This window comes from Dermacentor variabilis, chromosome 3 (genome assembly GCF_050947875.1).
Source record: "Dermacentor variabilis isolate Ectoservices chromosome 3, ASM5094787v1, whole genome shotgun sequence".
Taxonomy (NCBI): domain Eukaryota; kingdom Metazoa; phylum Arthropoda; class Arachnida; order Ixodida; family Ixodidae; genus Dermacentor; species Dermacentor variabilis.
The window spans coordinates 111,072,298-111,095,011 of record NC_134570.1 but is presented as its reverse complement, the minus strand read 5'-3'; the positions used below and the strand labels follow the sequence as shown (position 1 = coordinate 111,095,011).

Below are 22,714 nucleotides of genomic sequence, written 5' to 3'. Positions count from 1 at the left end.
AGCGCCTATACGTGCGCCTTTTGTATAGCAGTTGCATATTATTGCACCAGGTGGCTCGCCGTGTAGAGGTTGCATAAGTAGCGGTAAAATGTAGACAGTGAAATCTTGAGGAAGAAAAAGAAGATTATGGAGATGTATAAATATTGATGCAATGAAAAACATGTAGGGCATGCCTGAATAATTAAAGCAGGCTGGGTGACTGTCGATCAAGGCAGAAAGCTGGGCTAGTTGGTGTGTCATCATTATTCAAAGTCGTTAGCGCTCGTCCTGTCGTCTTCTCTGTCTTTGTCCCTGCTATGTTGCGCTACTCTTTTGAATAATGATGACTCGCCGTCCCGTTTCAAAGGGGATGCCATTAAATCATCATCATCATCTTCACCATCATCATTAGCATAGTATCGTGCCTTGTGTCACGCGATATTACATGCGCACCGCATAGCGTCGATACGTACAAACTTTGCATTGCAGTTCCGTTATATTGCAAATGGTGTCACGACGTGTAGCAGCTGCATATAACACTTGCGTACTGCATGCAGCAGGACCTGGTTAACTGAAGCAGGCAAGGTAAATATTTGTTACCAACGCGTTTCGAAAGAGATGTAAATACACGATCATCATCATCAGCAGCAGCAGCAGCAACGTACCGTGCCCCAGGTCAAGGGATGTGTTGTGCGCGCCACGTAATCTCGATGCCTGTGTTTGCTCTACGCTGCACAATGCCTATGACACCTCCTCGTATGATGCGAACCGCTACAGAGCGGTTCGTATAAGCAAATCGTACAGTTACGCGCGCTGCTGCAACAAGGCAACATCGGGCTCAGCAGACTGCTGTGCAGAGAGTGGAATAAGCCGCAGCACAAGGCGTAGCTCGCCGTCGACTCTAGTCGGACAGTTCAGATCGTTCCCGTTAAAACGGCGCGAAGAGACTTCGCCGCGAAGACCCTGTAGTGCACGGTGCTCAGAATAGAGCACCTATGGAGCTTCTCCTGGAGCCTACCATGTGACTGTGCTGCGTGTGCCGCGCAGGCCTGTTATTGCTCGAGTGGCCCCATGGTTATACCCGTTTGACTTATTCTTGTGCTCAAGAAATATGTCCGCTAGTCTAATTGGTACCATAGTTTACCTGTCACTCATCGTAGCGCGTACAATTCCCGTTCTATCGCTCGATGCATGGTCAATAGCTTTACGATCAGTTTCATTGCGATCTTTGTATGCTTTTGCTTTTCAAGAGTGCAGGTGGGCTATCATTCGACACCTGAAGGGTATCCGCGCGTGCTAAATGTGCTCCTACACCTTCTTTTATTTGTGTGCATATTTACTATGGAATGGTTCGCATTCCTGAAAACTAAATAATCTGAAATAACGTGACTCCTTAGCCAGTTGAAGATGCCAACTATCAGTCGCAGAGTTTTGGTCTCTTGTGAGGCTACCGAATATTGTGTTTATGACCATGGTATCGTAACCGTAAGCTTTGCTTGGTCATTTGCTCCAGAAACCGACTGTAAATCTCATCTCGTGGTTCCAGTCACTACGTTAGCACGGGGCTCTCAATGCTCGCTCCCAAATGCTGTAGCCTACTAGGAAAGGTTTATGTATGGTTTGGCAGCAAGCTTACGTTAGAAAGTCGGCAATAATCTTCTTGGTACAGTTGGAAAACGCACAACTGTTATTTCCGCTTCTTCGTGGGCTACTCATCAAATATCCATCTGTAGATGGGCAATTCTTCGCTTCTCCATCGCCGTCATGAGGAGCATTCAACCTGTAAACATTGGAATTCGCCAACTGTGAAATGTTCATAGGGTAGGTTGCATAGAAATGCTGCAAGGTGCTGCTATGGGCTGCGCTGTGCAAATGGCTATAAGGAAAGTGACAACGAATTCTTACGCAACGTATTTTTTTAGTACGACGGAAAGCTTACCGGTCAGAGTGTAAAATGCAGTGGTAGCATGGAAAACACCTTGGAGCATTTTTATAAAAATTTTTGACCTGCAGTGAGGATGTAGTCGTTCACTGGAAGCATGCTGGAAACAGTGATAAAGGAGTATGATAGCGATTACATGCCGGCATTCGTGAAGTGTGGCCGCACTTGAGAGCAAGTATTGTTTTCTTTATCGAGCCGACGCTCTTGCGATTCGTCTCGTCCGAAGGTTAAATTATTTCTACAATACAATAGCTACGCGATTTCATGATTTTTTCTCCTACAGCTTTGGTCATAAACAAATCAAGGGTGTTTTTTCGAGGCCAGCTTATGTTCCGGAAAGCGAAACGAACCTTTCACGAGTGATACGCATTGCAGCCTGTTGCAGCGTGATTTCCGAAGCATGTCAGTTTTTTAAGACCTGATGGGATAAATAACTCAGCTCCCCAACACTTTGTGAAAAAGGAAGAGCAGCGAAGCTGCGTATTCTCTTTAATGGCGAACTGCACCTCCGCTGCGGGTCCTCCCGGCATTTCACAATTGTCGGGATCGACCCACGTATGGGGAGTGCTTAACGCCTGACTCACCTTCGCCGTGGGTCGCGCCGGTATTGTAATATCTTCCCGATCTGCCCACAGTTGGGGAGTGTTTAACGCGTGCGTCACCTTAGCCGTGGGTGGGCCCGGCATTGCACTATCTTCGGTATGTTTTTCTACAGGCGAACACAATAGTGGGAAAAGTAGCTGTTAACAGTGTCAGTGTAAAAAAAAAAGAAGATATGCCATTTTATGTGCTAAAACCATGATCTGATTATGGTGGACGCTGTAGTGGGGGACTCCTGAAATTTGAACCACCTGGGAATCTTTAACAGGCACCTAAGTCCAAGTACACGGGCGTTCTCGCACTTAGCCGCTACCGAAATGCGTCCGCCGTGGCCGGGATTTGGTCCCGCGACCTCGTGCTGAGCAGCCTAACACCATAGCCACTAAGCAACGACGGCCAGTTCAACCGCAGTGAGCCAGAATAAATGACTCCAGCTTGCATGCGTTTTCAGAATTTCGAGCACGTACAACATCACCCATCGGTGCCGCCGTGCTGGATGGATGGATGGATGCTATTAGCGTCCCTTTTGAAACGGGGTGGTGGGTAGCACCACTAAGCTGTCTTTCGCTATTTTGCCTGAACTCTTAACTATATTACTCTTTTTTACAGACGAAAAATTTCCAGGACAAGATTTTTTGAACCATTATTTTGAGAAATGTTCTTGTACGCCTTCGTTCTTTGTGGTGCCCCTAATTTTCTACCAACAAATGCGTCCCGAATATATTGACGAATGTGAGCGCCACTCGTTAGCGTGGACATTTTCATTTCATAATACGGTTAGAGTATCGGAAACGCCTAATAATACACGAACTGCCATTTTAAGCAGTAAGCAAGATGCGCTTAATAACAGCCGACTTGCTTATAGTGATCCCATATACTACATCCGAAGTATTTTTCTTTCAGTTCGAATAGCAGCCACAAACACAAGTCGCTCGCAAGGCAATGGAAACCAGATAAACGCCTTGAAAGTAACTCCCTTTATATTGAATTTTTTGTGGCAATAATAAATTTAGAGAGATGTATAATTAAAAATTTCGTCTGGAAGAAGTCGTGCTTTAAGTAAGTATAGCGTGGGGGAGGCAATATTTGTTCAATGCACATGTACAATTTTAGCTTCCTTCGTATTTGATGCCCATCAATCGGTTGGCCCTCGATAGAGAAATGTTTGTAAACTAACAAGATTTGCTAAATAACGTGGTTTTCTCTTGTGAAACCTGTACTATTCCACTAACTGCAATATCTGTTTGACTAATTTATGCTATATAGACTTGAAAACTACCCTATGCCAGTTAGCTCCTTGATCATCTAAATTTGCATTCCCTGTAGTACGACACGTTCTCCTATCAATCTCTAATTACGTGCGGTAACGTGACCAAGCGGGCGCTACCGAAGACGCCGTGATGGCTGGTGGCTCCATGAGCACTGTCTTCCCACACATTAATAGTGGTGGAGGTCGCGTAATCGTGAGTTTCAAAGAGGCCTCGAAGCGTGAGATACAGGAAGCACTCGCTGCTCTCTGTGCTCGCTTTTGATCACGCCAGCTGTGCGATGGCGCTTGTTCCTGGTCACCCAGTCAAATTGGTTCCCGTTTGCCTGTGCGCGAGTGGCCTTGTGCTTGGTAACTTAGTAAGCAAATGTCGACTGCAATTACACGGCTGATAAGACTACAAACGTTGCTTCGTAGAGCTGTGTAGTAATTTGCTATAGCAAACAATACTTCCACCTTTGGGCCGACGCTGCGGATTCTTCTTTTTCGATGTTGCTATTTCCAACTGAACGTCATTGGCAAACTGAAGTCCACAGTTTCAAAACACAGGGTGCATGCACTTTCACGTATTTTCGTTCATCTGAAAGTTTGGCCACATTATTCGGGCCTTGCCAAACGTTTGGCGCAAACGATATCCTTGCTCCACTTCAGAAGTCCAGATTACTAATAACAAACTTCAGTTCTCTTGCCAGGCTGCTATACCTTACGCAACTATTCTGCAGATTCTGCAATATGTTTTCAATTGGACTTTGCCTTCTAACGTCCTCAATTAGTAAGATATTCAAATGGTTTGTCAACAACAAAATAAAACCGAGGAACCACAAGTCTCTCACATACCGTGTGTCGGCCCTCAGATACGTACGTGCACCATTCTGGCCATTCAATTATTTTGAATAATTTCTTCCTGCATGCAGTGTACAGCATTGCAGAGATCGTGTCCGATTGCGTCACGGCCTTCTTAATTGGCTTTCTTTTTCGTTATGAGTAAATATGGTTGCTGTAGAAACTTCCTATTTCTTTCCTAGGGTATCCATTAAGCTGCTTGTACGCCTGCGTTGCGCAGTGCCTTCGTATTGTCGGTATTTCTACTGACTCGAAAGGTTTTCCACAATATGTCAATCTCACGGCCTTCAAACATTATCGAGAGTTCACAGGATGATGGAGACTTGTAGGAAATAGTGGGAATAGACGTCAGTATTGTATTCAACATTATTTATAATTTCGTATGTGACCACATGCATATTAGATTCACAATTTCATTCCAGCTTCTCTTCGAAATTGCCTTTGTGAATGCTGTGCACAGCGCCACTGTCAAGCAAACGGACCTATAATTCTTCAACTGTTTTCCACATTTCTTATGATGTATTATGTGGACATTATTTCAAGGGGCCTCACTTGGAGTCACGAGGCAATACGTGTAAAATGCCGAAAGCTTGTCGAGCAGGCCAGTGTACTCACAAATGTGCGATTTCGTGAGCGGCCGTTTGCACACCGGAGAAGGTAACAGGCCTGTCCAATCCTATGCCAGCTCTGCCAGGCCTGCAGGCTTTCCCCTTGTATGCCATTCCTGCGAGTTCAAGCAATGCGATGCGACATGAATGAAAAATTAACAAACAGAAATTTTCCACATGCTGTTAGAAAAGTAATATTTTCACGAGGACGCAGAAACAGTACGAACGCTGAATGTCAGTTCCTATGACGTGCTGGCTGAGTGGACTATACAGTCGCCACTAATATACGGGATGATCATTTTTGAGTTTTACGAAATTTTTAAAAAACGTTTGCTACAGATAAAACAATACCAGTTCTTCGTGCAGGCATCGTTGACAACATCGGATTTCTTGCATCTCAATTTCCTTTGGAGCAACAATTGGTGCTCCTCTAGGCAAATTGAAGTAACTATTGCAACACTATGGTGCCGAGTCCCTTATCAAGTTTCTACTTCCACAGGTCTGGTCTGGCTACATCGCCCTTGTGCCCTTTATGCAATGGGAGTGAATTTCTTTAACACTTTTTTTTGGCATGACACCTTTTCATTATTCAACCGAAACGTTTTTTAGGGATAGAGAGATGGAGATAGAGAGTAAACCATCTTTATTAATATTTGAACGGAGAGAGCAGCGTGGGAGGTACCCTAATTCGAGGGTCCCTAAGATGATTCCGGCGATGTTTCGAGCCCGTTGTATCACAGCTCAGAGGACCTCGGGAGGTCCATCGCGGAGGGAATCGTCCCACAGCTCTTTGTTGCCAAGGGGGTAATGGAGAGTTGGCAAGGGAGGAAAGAGGTTTGCAGTGAACTCAATCGTGACGTGGAAGATTGTGGACGATCTGCCACAGCTAGGGCATCGATTTGCATAACAGTGTCGGTAGAATTTATTGAGAGAAACAAGATTTGGAAAAGTTGCGGTTTGTAACTGGCGTAATGCCACAGCTTCCTCTCTCGAGAAGGACGGCGGTGGTGCGCCGTGGGTGCGACCAATGCATGTATAATGACGGAGGATGTCTTTGTGTCGCCTCACCATGGCGCGTCACCATGCCGAGCCGCCTGGAGGGAAATTTCTCGGGCAACCGCATATGTGCGTTCGTTACCCGACAGCAAGGTATGACCAGGGGTCCAGAGTAAGTGCATGCGGGGAGGTGTGGTTAGTGCATTTTGCGGGGGTCTGTTTGAGAATTTGGTGTGCCGATCTCGGGATGCCATGTCTTGATAGAAACACCCCGCATGCCTGTTGCGAGTCCGTCAATATATATACTTCCTCAGGAACACGGATGGCCTATCCAATCGCAAGAGCAACACTGAGGATTTCTCTGTAAGCGGCATTTTTTCCACGCATTGCAGCAGAGTCTCTCAGGGATTCGGTGCCACCCAAAACTATCGAGGTATAGCCCTCTTGAGTGCGTGATGTATCCTAGTATAAGGTATGTGTTTCCGGGATGTTTGCAAGCATGCGGCCGAGGTATCGTGCACGGGCTTTGCGCCATCCTTTGTCACACTCGAGGTGCATATTACATGGTAATGGATGAATACTTAGTGCTTGGCGTATCGCGGACGACAAGATCGTGGGACGGGTTTCAGACTCAAGGTGTGGGACAGAGTATCCTAGCCGTGTGAGAAGATGGCGGCCCGTAGGAGGGAGTAGGATGCGATGATGATGGCTGACCCAATGTGCCTGTAGTAGCTTGCCTAGTGTGTTATGTGTCCCTAAGTTAAGGAGACGGCGTGTGGAAGAATAGTTCGGGAAGCCATAGGCCAGCTTCGTCGCTTTGAAAATCATTGCGTGTACACGAAGTCCTTGCGCTTGGGTTAACAGCAAATGGGAGATGGTATGTAAGCCGCCTGACCACGGATGTCTCCACCAAGCGCAGCAGGTCCTCTTCTCGAAGGCCCGAACGCATGTTGGGGCCCTCCGGACCATGGGCAGAATTTGCTCAATCTTTCTGGATAGAAAGGCAACAGTATTGTTACCTGCCGTCCGCTTGGACGTGTAGGCTGAGGATGCGAGCACGATGAACCTCTGGTAGGGGTATGCCATCCACGTGCACAGAGATGGGGAGTAGAGGAACCGCTAAGGGGTTGAAGCATTGTGAGCTCCGACTTTTGCGGGGCACATCTTAAGCAGTATTTTCTCGCTTACTCGGAGGCTGTGTCGACTGCTTGCTGCAGTCGGTGCTAGATGGCTCCGTCGGAACTCCGTGTCGACAAGATAGTAATGTCGCCCGCATGAATTGCGTTGGAGACATCAGGGATCTGGTCGAGTAGCCGGAGGAACACTGCGAGCGCAATATTGAATAGAGTAGGCGAAAGAAGTGAGCTCTGCGGTGTCCCACGTCCTACGAGGCGAATCGTACTGGATCGATGTGGTCGCATTCCTACGGTGGCTATGCGATCTCGAAGAAATGTGCGGATATAGTTGTACATAAGATTTCCACAGTGCGAGTGTGCAACATTGCGAAGGATGAGGTCATGGTAAACATTATCGAATGCCCCTTTTAGGTTTAAGGAGATGAGTGCTCTCGTTTGGGCGCACGGCAGAGGTCCTATGAGTTCCTCCCGCAATTGTAAAACCACATCTTTGGCAGACAGATGAGCTCGGCATCCGAATGGAGAGTGAGGAAGGAATGATTTTTTCTTCGAGGTAGGGCTGCAGACGCCGCAACAGTGCATGCTGCATGAGCTTGCCAATGCAGGATGTTAGAGAGATGGGCCGCAAGTTTTGCACTTTTACAGGTTTGCCCGGTTTAGGGATCAGTGTAATCTCGGCGTGTGGCCATGCTTGGGGAAGCGAGCCCTTGCGCCAGCAATAATTGAAGTTATGGGTGAGGTGGTTAATATCCGCGTCACTGAGGTTACGAAGGGTGGCGAATCGGATGTAGCCGGCTCCCGGTGCAGTGTTGCGGCGTTGGTCTTGTAAGACCGCCCGCACCTCGTCAGATGTGATGTCTGCGTCGAGCAATTCGTTGGTTTCGCCTACATACGGATGGTCAGGGTACTGCGATGGCGGGCCTTTGGGTATGAAATGCTTCTCTAGATCCCTGAGGAGTGCCGAGGCATCGTCCCTGTACTCGCGCATTAGGATGCGCAGCTGTTAAAATGTTTTTCCCTTTGTTGTGGCGGGGTCTGCGAGTGAGCTAAGAATCGACCACGTTTTTGGTGTGCTCAATGTGCCTAAATGGCGATCGCAAGACCCTCGCCAGTTATTCCTCGAAAGGGTCTCTGCATACTCCTGGGATTCCCGTGTAATTTGAACTTTACGTATCCTAAGTTTGCGGTTGAGGCGTTGTCGTTTACATCGTCGTGTCAACCCACTGCGGGTGTTCCGAAGATGAAGTAAATGCGGGCCTATGTCTGGTGTCCCGGTTGTGGTTATCAGTGTGATGGCCTCTAGATCCTGATGATGGCCTCTAGATCCTGTGAGAGAGAGTCAAGCCAACGTTCGTACCCCTTGCCCTCCGGTGGGTCCTGGCAGCGTTCACTGAATTTCGCCCAATTCATTATACGCTCATTTCACTCGGGCCTGCGTGCACCCTTAATGACAAGGCGGTCACCACAATATAGTGGTCACTACCAAGGTGCTCCTCTAAAGGCCCGCGCGCAATGACTGGGCCAGTATTGCGCACGAAGGTAAGGTCAGGGCAGGTATCCCGAGACACGCTGTTGCCTATCTGAGTGGGGTGCTCTGGGTCGGTAAGCAGTGCGTATCTTATGTTATAGATGGCATTTCATAAGCGGGTCCCTTTAGCCTGCGATTTGACGTAACCCCATGCAGTATGCGGAGCATTAGAGTCGCCGGCCCCCAAACAAACCCGTCCAAAACTACCAAATTCTTTTAGTAGGTGCTGAAAACAGTGCTTAGCGAGCGCGGGGAACTGTATACATTGACTATAAAGAGGCTCTCGCTGCGTTTACCTTGCGTCATTATTTCCAATATTTGGTGAGGGATGTTAGTCGTATGCATTTGACATGTAACACGTTTCGAAGCTAAGGCTCCTACAAGAGGAGAGACACCCGGGAGCGTGCTGAAGCCGGAGAAAGAAGGGGTGCAATTGACTTCCTGTAAGAGGATGACATCGGGAGGGTTCGTGGATGTGACGATATATTGCTGTAGGGAACCTTGTTTTTGGCGCTATCCCCTACTATTCCACTGCCACCCCACTAGTTGCTCCGCGTTACGCGGCTCCATCATCATCGTGCGAGGAAGCAGGAGGTCATGCATATGAGTGCGGACGCCTTGTGCCCACGTTTGAAAGTCGGAAAGCCCGCCTTCTTTGTAACCGCTAAGCTCAGGAACTTGCATGCGTTCGAAAGTGCACTCTAAACATTATTTGACTTGCTCCGTAATCCCTATTCGACGGTGCTTCATTTGGCGTCACCCGCCGTGGCTGCTCAGTGGCTATGGTGTTGGGCTGCTGAGCACGAGGTCGCGGGATCGAATCCCGGCCATGGCGGCCGTATTTCGATGGGGGCGAATTGCGAAAACACCCGTGTGCTTAGATTTAGGTGCGCGTTAAAGAACCCCAGGTGGTCGAAATTTCCGGAGTCCTCCACTACGGCATGCCTCATAATCAGAAAGTGGTTTTGACATGTAAAACCCCATAATTTTTTTTTCCATTTGGCGTCCTATCCTTTCCTGAGCCACCTGCATACTAGTGCTCATGTCTGCCACAAGCGCGTCCATTTGTTTTTGCAGGCGCTAACAGCGCGCCTCCATGCTACAAAGTAGACGGGATATTTCTAGTAGAAGATTGGGGGCTGATAACGAATTAGGAACAGGGGAAGGGGTAGGGAGATATTTAGGGGGCGGAGCGAGCTGTGGGGGACCCTCCGTCCGACCTACCTCCCGAGGCGCCTCCGTTGCTGTTTTCTTCTCCGGGATCCGCTGCACTCCTGAAGATGCCAGTGTCACCTTGGCTGCGGCGTTGGCCTGCAGAGCCTTCTTGTAGGGTTGTTGGGAAGATGGGGAAGGAGGGCGCTTCTCCGGGAGGCGCACCGATGCCTCGTGGCATCGGGACCGAGACTTGGAGCTGGTCCGGAACTTGCGACGGGATTTCGAGGAGGTCTCCGACGGCACTTGCCCGGTCTCCTTCGTTGGGGCGTGTGACGTTCGGGTCTCCGCCGTATCTGTGGTTTGTGGTCTGATCACTGGAGGGTTGGGAGTTCACGCTGCTCTTTGTCGAGAGCTTTCCGCACCCAAGCCTTGTTCAGTGTCTGCCTAAGCACGCCGCGAGCAGTTTGGATTCTTTGTAGGGGGGGCTCGTTACAGGACCTGCAGTATGGGGAGCAAGGATACGACGGGGTAGGGTTGTCAATCACGCACTTTGCGCAAATAACCACGTGCGGCGTAGAACAGTAATCAGCCCAATGGCCGAGCTTGTGACATATCTTGCAAACCAGTTGGCGCGGGCGTTGGGGGTAGCAGTGGAGTTTTGCACCATAAAAACGCACGTAGCGAGGCACTTTAGGTCCTTCAAATGTTACCAACGCAACGTTGGTCTGACCCATCATTCGTGCTTGAAGTATTTGAGTTCCAGGAGCTGTAAGTTCACCCACTAGCTTGTAAGACGGTGTACCGGACAAAACACCAGGAACAATTCCCTTGCATGAGTTGTCTGGGGCCGCAAGATATGTTATGATGGGATAGACCCGCCGCTGATCAAGGTTCCCCTCCTTCACCTTGTACAATGCGTCGGCCATGTGTGACTGGGGTGTGCTGATCATTGCCAAGTTCTGCTGAGGTCGCAGGCGGAATATGACGTCCTGATGATCCTCGGTGGTCAAGCCGACTGCACTCCATAGAACGCTGGCGAGTTCTGTGCGCGTCCACTTATTGAGACAAAGTCCTCAGTGAGGTCGCAGAATTATCTTTTTATCGTGCTAAGGAATTCGAGGCAGCTTCTGATTCCGACTGCGCTGGCGTGCTTACTGTAAGCTGAGAGGCGTGCGGAATGCCCAAGATGTTCTCAGAGGGTTGCGTCTTAGCGTGCGTTTGACGGACGTGTCGCTTATGTATGTCTGTTTTCCAACAGCCACCTACGTTGTCGTCACTTTTGTCGTCGTAAATGCTCAGGACAGCATTTTCCTCCATCGTTTTCTTGGTCAGAGGGTCCACCTCTCGTTGTTGGGAGGGAAAATTGGCGGCCAGTCCCGCGGTATCCCCCTAGGGCGTCATTGTTGTTGCCGAAGAACCCGCGGCGGCATTCTCCGTCCCCGATTGTGTCTCCTCGTTGGAAAATGACGTTGCAGTAGATAAATTCTCCATCGAAGTAGAGCAGTGAATCAACCGAATGCCCTTTGCACTCCGGTTTCGAACATGGGCCTCGGAAGAGCTGGTGGCTTCACGCTCTTGGTTCATGGTGCAGAAAACAACGCCAAGGCAGCTATGGCCCAGGCAGGGGCAGCCGCGTTGGAACAGCTTCAGAGTTGCAGAGGCGCGGGGAGTAGCAAAACTCACGGCATACAAGGTTGTTGTCAGCTTGCGAGGAACGCGACGATTTATAGTATCGCAGGCGAGTCCTTCTTTAGTGGAACCCTTTCAAAAGCAATGCTTGAAATTGACACTTCCTGTAGTTCTTTCCTTCGGGGTTACCGTACTAGGTTACAGCCAAAGGAACGTTTGTGAAGCACTTCGCATCTTTCTGCGTGAGGCAAAAAGAATTGCATGTTAAAATTCTTCTGAATATTTATTATGCTCACAAAATGCTTTATGTAATAGTTAGAAAATTGATTATCCATATCCGTAGCAGTAGACACTTCAAGTACTATCTGCAAGATACTTATTTCTTTCAACCTAATTAATAAAAAAATTGATAACGTTTTTTTCACGGCCCTATTCATGACCGATCCCCCAGAGTGGGTTGCGCCATTTCACTAGGGAACAAGAACAAGGTGTTGGATCTCATCTGTGTGATTTATTTAGAACAAATTTAATAGTTTTTGTCATATATAGAGTAAACCTGACTGGTGCAGGTGCTGGGTAATCTGTTGCAAGCACTGCGACCAAGAGGAAACTTCCAACAACTATTGCGACATCTTCGACACTGATCTACGGCGCCTCCAACGACAACTAGGACTACCACCAGAACAGCACCATCTCTCAGTCCATTAGAGAAAGATGACTACCAATTCAATGGCTAGACAGACTGGAGAGACCACCACTCCGCCTCGTCGGTGGATTTTCAGCACGCCGAAAACCCCAAGGTCGTTTTATGGTGACGTTTTCGAGAATATCTAGGACTGGCTGGACCACTTCAATGGAGTTGCTAGTGTCAACAAATTGAACGACCACCAGAAGCTCAGGTATGTCTAATTCGCCCTCGAGGACTCGGCGCGCATCTGCTTTGAAAACTATGAAGCGAGCTTGGCGAGCTGGCAAGAATTTTGTAGCCAGCTGCGAAATACCTACGAAAATTAGAACCAGAATGAGCAAGGAGAACGTGCCCTCAGTTATAGGAATCAGAGATCAAATAAGAGTGTCGCCGTGTTCGCTAAGGTTTTCTCACGGCTGTTCCGGCGAGCTGATCCCTTAATGACAGAAGAAAAGAGAGTACGCTTGTTGATGCAAGGCGTGAAGAAGCAGTGGTTCGCAGGTCGAGTGTGCAATCCACCGGGTACCGTAGCCGTATTACTCAATGAAACTACAATGGAGCAGTACGATGGAGCATCGCAATACGAGTGCCCAAGCAACTTTACATGTCTCTCGTCGTCTATGGCAATGGCTGATTTCACGACGATGAGGGAGCTCGTGCGCTGTATTGTTCGTGAGAAGCTGCAAAACGTTACTGCTCTGACTGATATATATGTTGAAGAGGTCAAGCAGCTGGCACAACCGCTGATCGTGCCACCAGCTGCAGTCCCTTTCCTGTCAAACGCCGAGGCCTTAATATCTCCTATCCCGGCAGTCAGCTGTCTCTTCTGTCCGTTCACGCAACAGACGACACAGTACTTCTCAAGCCCTCTGTGTTCTAGAAGCCGAAGTCTAAACGTGCGGAAATCCAGTGTGTGGCGCGCTCCTGAGAATCGACCACTCTGCTACCATTGTAGTAAAGCAGATCACATATCACAGGGACACATGGACACAGATCACATGGACATGCCTGGGTTTCGCCCACGTGCACGTCGTCCCCGGAAGGGTGAGCGTCCCCGAGCAATATTGGAGTACTTGGCGAGCCATCAGTCCCGGACCCCTCCATGACGTCAGTCCCGCTATCCGTCTCCTCGACGTTCTGCGTCATCTGGCCAACGCTTGGCGTTCACTCATGGTGTTGGGCGCTGATCTACTAGGTCCCCAAGCTCACACCGGAGAAACTAGAATAGCGGCTCCGGGACTTGGGGCTGCTCTTAAGCGAACTTCGAAATATCCTCCTGCCCCGAGCGCCAACTGACAACCGACGATACTCTTTCACAGCCGCATGCTGTCGACAACGAAACTGTTTCCGCTGGCATTCCTATTCAGGTTGACAATTGCCCGGTCACTGCCCTTGTGCACACTGGTGCCGATTATAACGTTAGGTGGGCCGAAATAGCTGCTCAATTAAGAAAGTTGTCTGTGATGTGCTTCTGTGGAAGTTCATGAAAATTGCCCCTCACTTGTTTTCGTGCCCACGTGTCCCAGGTTTAAAAAACACGGAAATTAAAAAAATAGTTCAGCCGATGATAAGACAAAACAGTCATTGTGCTGACCACGGCGACACTGTAACTAGTTTCGTGCTGCCGATTTTTACAGTGTATTGAAATTTATCTTCCGAATATGTAACACGAGAGGAGCTGTGTTGCAATGTTGGCTTACTTACCTAAAGTAGAACCAGCGTGTTTCCCTCCTCTAATTTTCACGAGACTTAGGCTGAAAAAGATAACAAAAAACTCTGCATTGTTGGACGGCACCGTATATTTTCATGCACCTCTACATACCCCAGAACAAAGGCTTCTATTGTAAAGATAAACCTTATGTAAAATATGAGTGAATCTGTATGATTTTGACAATAGGTCCGTGTCACTACAAAATATCATAGCTGTCGCCTTCACCACAATCATTGTTCAAAGCACATATAAATGGAGGCCTGCGCCAGATGTGTGAAGTTTCCTCTGCCATCTACATCAGCAAGGTTCATCCTAACCCCAAATTAACTAATCTGAGTTCTACGGCTTATGATCAGCCTCAATCGACGCCTCTGTTTGACAGAAAAGACTAATTACGAACACTGCATTCATTTTAATGAGCACCACTTAAACGGCTACTTCAGGTAGCAAACCTGTAAGGGATATGCCATCGCGACGCAAATGTAATTGCTTTAAATACAATTGATTTGTAAGCATGACCCGAAATTTCAGTTGCCGAAAATATTTCTAGGACTGAAACGCTTCATTACGGCGACTATTTAGCGCTGCTTACACTCAAAGTTCTTCATTAGCGCTATGTGCGAGCATTATTGCCTTTTTCCGTACCGCGCCCATTGGGCATCGTTAATCGCTAACGATGGTTTGAAACACCGCTTGGGAGACCTTCCATGCCGCTCACGCACACACTGCGCTATCAGACGTGAAGGAGAACTATATTTTTGTTTTCAAAGCAGTTGGATTTTTTTTTCGCCAGGAAGAAGTTTCGAAGCGTACTCTGAAGCCTCGCGATCGTCAAAGCGGGCAGCTAAAATGGCCGCCTCCGGGAGCAGCGCGCGCTTTGAAAGATCGCAGATATCGTGATTATGCGGCCTTTGCTGCTGATTTTATCGATGGATCGAGCAGCGGCGAGTCTGAGGTTGCTGCTTTTTCGTCAGAGTTTGACTCTGAGAGCGACAACGACCCGTTGCAACGTTGCATAAACGTTGCATAAACGCAAAGGAAAGCATATTCGTCAACAATGCTTTCCTCGCCACAGTATGTATAGGTGGGGTTTTTCTAAAGGGAAGAGGGCGTAAGGCGGGTGGGTGCGGAAACGAGTGAAGGTGGGTTAGCGGCGAGGGTGTCGAATTGAGAATAAAGGAGTGCTGTGCACAAAGCCAGGGACACGGCGGTCTGTCAATCACGTGTCGACACCCGTGTGTCAGCCGGCGTGTCAATGGCATGTACATAAGCCCTCTATTATCCGTTTCTCTATTACCCGAAACATGTAATAGAGGGCTGCACTGCACGACATTGACACCTCGGCTGACACACGGGCGTTGACACGTGATTGACAGACGGCTGTGTGCCTGGCCTTGTGTGCAGCACTCCCTTATTCTCAATCCGACACCCTTACCGCTAACACACCTTCACTAGTGGCCGCACCCACTCTCCTTACGCCCTCTCCCCTTTAGAAAAAACCCACCTATATATACTGTGGCGAGGAAAGCATTGTGACGAATATGCTTTCCTTTCCGTTTATGCATTTCGGTGTCCCTGCCCCACACGAAAAGGACATTGTTGCGGCGTAGCGAATTATCGCATGGTGTAAGTTCGGTTTTGTTACTTCTTTTGAGGAAAGTGATTGGCCCCGGGACACTTCAGTTGCCGGATATTCGTATTATATTCTTGCGATAGCAATGGACCCTCCGGGCGTATTCCTGTCATCGCTGTCGCCCTCATGTTCCGTATAAAGGCCAATGGGCATAACACCGCGACCGCGCGCGGCATGCTGTATGTGCGAATGAAAGCGTAGGGCGTGGGTGGTGTGGGTGAGCCGACGATGGTGGCTCAGTCTTGTGTGCGCAAGCGAGAAAAGCGGGAATAACGCGCGCCGCCTTCCGTCGCGCGCGATATATTTGGGGAGGAGGGGTGGGCCCTAGGATTCGGTGATCTGCAAATCGGTGATTGCGTAGCATTTTTATTTGCCTTGTTTTGCCATTATATACCATGACTTTTTCTTAGATAGATAGGTTTATTGGAGACTTATCCGTATACTTAAATATCTTATTGCGAGGTATTGTGTATACTTGCATTGAACTTTGTTTCCAGAGACATATTTTTGCCCTATATCAAGCTGCATCTTCACATTTCTATATTCCACTGTATCTTCGCATTCCTAAAGTACGACGGCGAGCCAAATGGCTGTGAGCCAACCAACCTTGCGCAGTAATGGTTCCGTTCGTTATCTGCGAGGCACGCGCGTAGCACACATGCATCCCTCATTTACAAAAGTGACATGGAGGTGTGAAAATAAATGTTCTTTAATGCTCTCATACACTGGGTTGAACTTAATTGCGTGACATAATGGACGCTGAAAAAGTTGGACAGCATGGTGTCATGAGGTTTTCGACAGTTGAAAATGTTTCCCAACAAGAAATTAGTCGCCGTGTGACTGCCGTATGCGTTAAACATTGCATTTCATTGCTCACCGTGCAATCACACCCAGCGCAACCGCAAAGGTTGACGAGCTGATTAGACAAGAACGAATGATAAGCATCGATAAACTGACAGAGCATGTGCACATCAGACACGGTTGATTTCACACCATTATTCATTAACCTCTCGGTTATCGGCTTCGGGTGCGCAATGGATGCCCAATATTTTGAACCGTCGGTACAAGACACAGAAGTTCGGCACTGCTTTGACTCATCTGATCCGGTATCAGAATGAGGGTGATGACTTCTTTTCTGATATTGTGACCGGGAATGAATCACGGTGCCACTACAACGAGCCTGAAACACGATGACGAAGCTTGCAGTGGAAATATTTGACTTAACCACTCCTAAAGAAAGCAATGGCCGCCATTTCCACCGGAAGGTTGTTGAGTTTTTTTCGATCGTCAGGAGACGTTACTGATATAATTTGCTAAACCTGAAGAGAGTATCAATCGTTTCCAATATTGTGAAACGCCCGCATAGACTGCGTGTCGTAATCAAGAACAAATGACGTGGAAAATTGACGAATGGGGTCATCTTGGTCAACGAAAATGTCCGTGCCTACGTCACTGATGTGGTTAATACAAAACTGGCAAAGTTCAAGTGGGAAACGAAATGCTACAGCAGCCGCCATACAGCCCAGACCTGTCGCCTTGCGACTTCCCCCTTTTCGGGCAATTGAGAAAACAGCTCAAGGGAACCAGATTCGTATCAGACGATGACTTAAAACAGTCAGTTACAGACTTGTTAAAGCAGCAACCCAAGGAGTTTTATGAGACGGGAATCACGCGAGTCATTAGTCACTGGAACAAGGGACAAATGCCTAAATGCTCATGGAGACTACTTTGAAATAAAATACCTCGTTTGTCATATATTCGCATTGGCTCACTTTCATTTGACTCGCCCTCGTATATATTGCAGATCTCATGCTTTTTATAGTGCTCTCTGTTGCGAGTATAATTTCGGTGCAATTACTCCCAATACACGACCGGTGACAACTGCTCCTGAGCAATACATTGGAACAAATGACAGCGTCATTAGAATTTTTCCCTGGCCATCGCATATGTACAAAAGCGTAAACATGTTACTTGCCTGATAAAGTTTCATTAAAACATTCGTCCTCAACTTGTTCATTTCATGGCCTTTACATGCTTCATTTCTGCGGCATGCACTGCTTCGCTGGTTTCGATCTGACATAGTTCTAAAGTTCATGTGATATTTTCTTTACTTATTAAATAGACAAAAAAAAAGATGGAAGAAGTCACATCAGTTTTTTCGGACACAATTTTTGGGACATACGAGTGCTTTATTTTATAAAAAAATACATATTTTACTTCTGTTGACAATGCGTAGCGCTCAAGAATTCGTTTGCTGCATCTTTGGCAATCGCAGTGCAGTTATCATTCATTTATCTCATCCCTGGACAAATTTGGTGAGGAGGAGGCCTAGGGGCAAGGTGAGGACCCCCCCCCCCCTCCGAACGAAATTTCTGGCTACGCCACTGCAGAGCACAAACACACAAATACATACATACATATATATATATATATATATATATATATATATATATATATATATATATATATATATATACACATATATATTTGCTTAGTTAGACAGAAGAAATAATCAAAATCACGGAATACTTTCCTTTTGCATGCGTTACTAAAACAACACTGCTTTACGTAGTAAATGTGGTTAATAGTTATCACCTTGTTACCATATAGGTGATGTCAGACCTATTCGATATTGGGCTTTTGTGTGCGTACTGGCCCAATGCATCCAAGGTTTGATCTACCATGATATTTCCATCCTTATATATATGTAAATAAGGTTGTACGATCTGCAAAGACGGCACTCTTAATGACCAAATAAGAACTCCAACGTGACTTTCTTACCTGCAGTCCTTCGATTACTGTTAAACCTATCCGAGCGGGAGGGTCGAGCTGCTGCAGTCGAAGGCTCACCTGCAAATGGCGAAGAAGGCTACACCGTGCATTCGTTCATGGTAGCGAGACATTGCGTCATGAGCCTGTTACTTTATATTTGCGGGCGTGATAGTGTGCAGTGTTGGCATACCTGAAAGGACTGAAAGTTCCCCTAAGCTGATGGTGCCAAAGAGGCACATCTACGGTTCTATTTAATTTTGGAATGACCAAAACCGAAACAATTGTTTGGAAAATTCATTTAGATTTTTGGTTGTCGCTATTATACTGCGCTAGATGTCCATAATACCAACGTTGAACAACGAGAACATGCAGGAATGCTAATTAAATTTCGTGTGCGGATCATTTTCAGGCTCGTAGACGTGTTGAGCTAGTGGAAGATTTCTTCAGTGCGAAGCAAAATACGCGTTCCAGTATTGCGTGCATTCTTTGTTGATCAACGTGACCTTAATGACTTTAAATGTCGCAGCTTTTCTGACGCCTTTTAGCCTCCTGTTTACGATGTAGCAAAACCGCACTGGGTGCAGAAAACAGACAACCTGAATTTATTCTTTTCCCATTCTTATGAGGATCCGTTAACGGGCCCACCGTTCCTTCTGTTATTGCGTAACAAGGCGCACATGAAGTTTTTAAACAGTGTTATACAAATAAAGCGTGAGGCAGTTTTTGATTCTTATTGACCGTCGCTCAAAACTGAGAACACGCCGAGCGTAATCAGAAAGAGCAGACGACAAATGACGCAGATGCCGAAGCCTTCTGCATGCGGCTTACCGAGTGCATGAACAACATTGCATAGGCCACACGGTCTTCCGTTTCATTCCCAAAGTAGGCACTGTGATTGATACACGTGATGAAGTGCGTCTCTACAGTATAGTTCAGTGGTAGTTCCCGACTTTCTGTGAAAAAGCAATTCAAAGAGCCTACCATGTTACACTCTGCATTACAAACTCCTATTCATCCAGACACGTACCAATATTTGCATACTGGGGTTCATTTCCCAGCTCGCTTTCTGAAAAAAAAAACAGAACGAAATGAAGCTTTAGCAGGAACTTTTATGGGACAAGGAAGATATAAAACAGGAACGCTCTTGCATGCCACCTTGTGCCGTACTTAAGAGCTGTTCCCTCGCAAAAGCAGCTACAAACAGACCCGAGTTGGTATACAGTTCATGATAGGTATTCGCACTTCATCAACATGCATAAAATTATCCCCAACTACCGCATTGTTACACATCATACAACACAAGTCTAGAAGTTCATATTTCACGACAACCTACGATAGCCCTTTTTCTTGAAGAAGGGAACTCGGGGTGGTGGATTGAGACACTAGCACGAGCAAACCCTCTGAAAGCTTCAAAATATTCTTTAATAGAGAATCCTTTGTGTCTCATTGTTTACCTCCTTTTTTCTTTGTTATCGTTTGTGGCGGAGAATGCTGCTCTCTGTTGCCTACACACTAAAATGAGAGTGATAAAAATTGCATGATCGTTGTTGATGCAGGACCAAGTTCGCATACGTCATATCGGCCATACGGATTCGAACAGGCTTGCACATTTGTGAATGCCACTAAAATATGCGGAATACAACGTATAAATTAGTATAATAATTCACCCACTGCAGGTCTATTAAATGGACAATAAAGGAAGTTAATAAGTCGACGTAGATTGAAATAGTAGGCTTCTGTAGTAAAGAGTTAGTCATTCCTAGAAAGACTAATAAGCTTACAGCGCGAGCAAGGATGGGTCGACTAGAAACAGACAGGTGCTTTGTTCTATCGAGGTCATTGAATTCTTTGAATGTGGCAGAAAGTGCCAACTGAAGTTGTTTGAAGATTTATGTAATTCGCTCCCTCATGTTAAATTGCTTTAGTGTGTAAACGAACTCATTGATTGCGTGGGTGAACCTAATTTCCAGCAGAATGTTTGCATTAGTGTAAAGGCTTTTTTCTACCGTTTGTACTTATACTTGACATCCACGCTTGTTGAGTGGAACGGAGGTGTTTATCTGCAGAAACAAGGGGTGTCCACCGGGTCTTGTATCACGTCTCTATTAAGCGACTTCTATTTCGCCAAGGCAGAAAAGTTTTCAATGAACTTTTATCAAGCACCTGCGTCAAAATATTTGTTTAATACGTCGATGATTTTGTCGTCGTTGTTGAGTGCGGCATAGTTGACTTTGTCGCTCTTGCCGCGAAAATGCGTGCCACGTTGAACACGTGTCATTGACCGCTTACTCGGGCCCATAAAATCCGACAAGAAAATCTCATTGTTGGACTTTTAGATATTAGATTGCACCTCGAAGCGGACCATGCTTGTTGGCAGTGTGATGATCGAGTCCAGAAACCATGGATACCTTACACATCATGTCATAGTAATCTGGTCAAGAGGGCAATAATTCGCAAGTTATTCTTGAACCTCCTCGACAGATCGTGCCACCATGCTATAGAGGCCAGCTTCAAGGCTCAGGTAGACCGCCTTAAAGCTTGGAGTTATCAGGAGGAGTTGCTAGTCTCTGTTGCAGAGTAAATGCGCAAAGAAAAGAAGGCTAGAGAGAGTGCAGCAAGCAACAATGTGCGAGAAAGCGCGGAACGACGGGACAAAATGGCAGTAACCCCGCTGAAACACCAATTGCCTTACAGACTTAAGAGATAGGAAAGCATGCAGGTGTTCGTGTGGTGTTCTCCGTTCCGTTCAAGTTGCCTGTAATAGCAAAAGGGAACAAGAGCCGCGACAAAAAAAACTACATAAATATGGGTGCAGAATGAACCACCATAAACGCTAAGTTGTTTTTCAGGTGGTTCACAGGATTCCTTTGCCTTGTGGTGTTTGCTACGTCGGTCAAGCTGGCAGGTGCCTGAATGACTGCCTTCATAGAGCTGCCAGCAGCGTACGGAACAAAATAGACGGTTTTGTGGCTCTACATTGTAATAGTTGTGGCTGTACCTCCGTGTTTGAAGACACCACGGTAATTTACAAGCACAATGATGTCCGCACTCAGGTTATAAGTGCAAGGGGTACAAATGAAATGGGAGGAGTTCACAAGTGCCATTAAACCTTCTGTGTTATTATCAGAAAAGAAACTGACTTTTTTTTAATGAAACGGTCGGTGCGTTAGGCGTTCGGGATGTTTCGATTAGTCGTTAACTTGCCAACGCCCGACGTTTGGTGGAGAGTTTGTTTCGAATGTGGCGGTTTTCTCCCTTACCTTGTAAGACTGCTTAATAGCAACACGTATAAAATATTTGGTTTTCAGCATTAAACTCAGTGGGAAGTAAGCGCTTGTCTGTGTTTCTTATCGTATAAAGCCATACATTGGAACATAGAGAGCCATGATAAATTTCTAGGCGTATAATCTATCGATTTAGCTATTGTCCTTTAATGTCACTTTAATAAAAAAATTTAAAGAACAATTGAGTCGCACCTTTTTTAATAGCCCGTAAATTGTGAATAAGAAAGTTCAAGACTTACCAACTTTATCCACAACATCATAGGTGCCAGGTGGGGTGTCAATTGGGAATATTCGGTGAGCGAGTCGTTCCTGAGACGATCGTTCGAAACTTCGGTAAGGCTCAATTCTATGAGTGAAATTTACCATCCCTGTCTGAACGAATGAGACGGGTTTGAGTGCCCGAAGCAAATATTCTTTTTTTGTTTGCAAGGGGTATATCACACTGTTGCATAGTCATAAGGGCTATCTCTGATCCCATTAAAAAAGTGATAACAGCGAAATGCATTCAAAGTACAGAACAAAATATAAACATCCCATGCGAATTAAAGGAGTATACAGATACCTTGCGCTGTGCTAATATCGCTTTAGTTTGAGATAACTATATACTCACAATGTGATAATCACCTCGACCTACGGGCTTCAGGATCAGGGATGCTTGTTTGTTCACATCTTCAAACAAGTCTCTTTCGTAATGTGCACCTTGAACCTGCACATATTTTTGGTGAGGCTTTATTTATGAATTTCTTCTTCGAATAGCTAAAATGCTCCTAATGAGGGGTTATTAGACAATGGGTGGGCTCCGAGTCAGCTGATCATTTCACATAACAAAAACATAAAGCTAAATGAGTAGGAGGGGCAAAGTCACTGCAGTCGATTGATGTAATGGCAAAATACGAGAACTAGCGCGATCATATCTGGGTGGGAGGAGGACAGACTGCACATG

At 46.7% G+C, this 22,714-nt stretch overlaps 1 protein-coding gene across 5 annotated transcripts in view; it reads right to left on the bottom strand.

Moving 5' to 3' along the window:
- LOC142576175 (venom metalloproteinase antarease TserMP_A-like) overlaps positions 1-22,714 on the bottom strand; it is a 107,316-nt gene that overhangs the window by 28,338 nt on the left and 56,264 nt on the right. For 2 of the 5 annotated variants that reach the window (XM_075686165.1, XM_075686166.1), the window contains exons 3-11: positions 22,382-22,477; positions 22,011-22,143; positions 19,515-19,553; positions 19,316-19,440; positions 18,497-18,565; positions 18,311-18,441; positions 14,076-14,125; positions 5,247-5,355; positions 1,616-1,759 (exon numbers count right to left, since the gene is read on the bottom strand). In XM_075686165.1, the coding sequence (XP_075542280.1) occupies positions 1,616-1,759; positions 5,247-5,355; positions 14,076-14,125; positions 18,311-18,441; positions 18,497-18,565; positions 19,316-19,440; positions 19,515-19,553; positions 22,011-22,143; positions 22,382-22,477 (896 nt within the window). The remainder of the gene's footprint in view (positions 1-1,615; positions 1,760-5,246; positions 5,356-14,075; positions 14,126-18,310; positions 18,442-18,496; positions 18,566-19,315; positions 19,441-19,514; positions 19,554-22,010; positions 22,144-22,381; positions 22,478-22,714) is intronic. The other 3 variants (XM_075686168.1, XM_075686167.1, XM_075686169.1) reach the window with 3 other exon arrangements.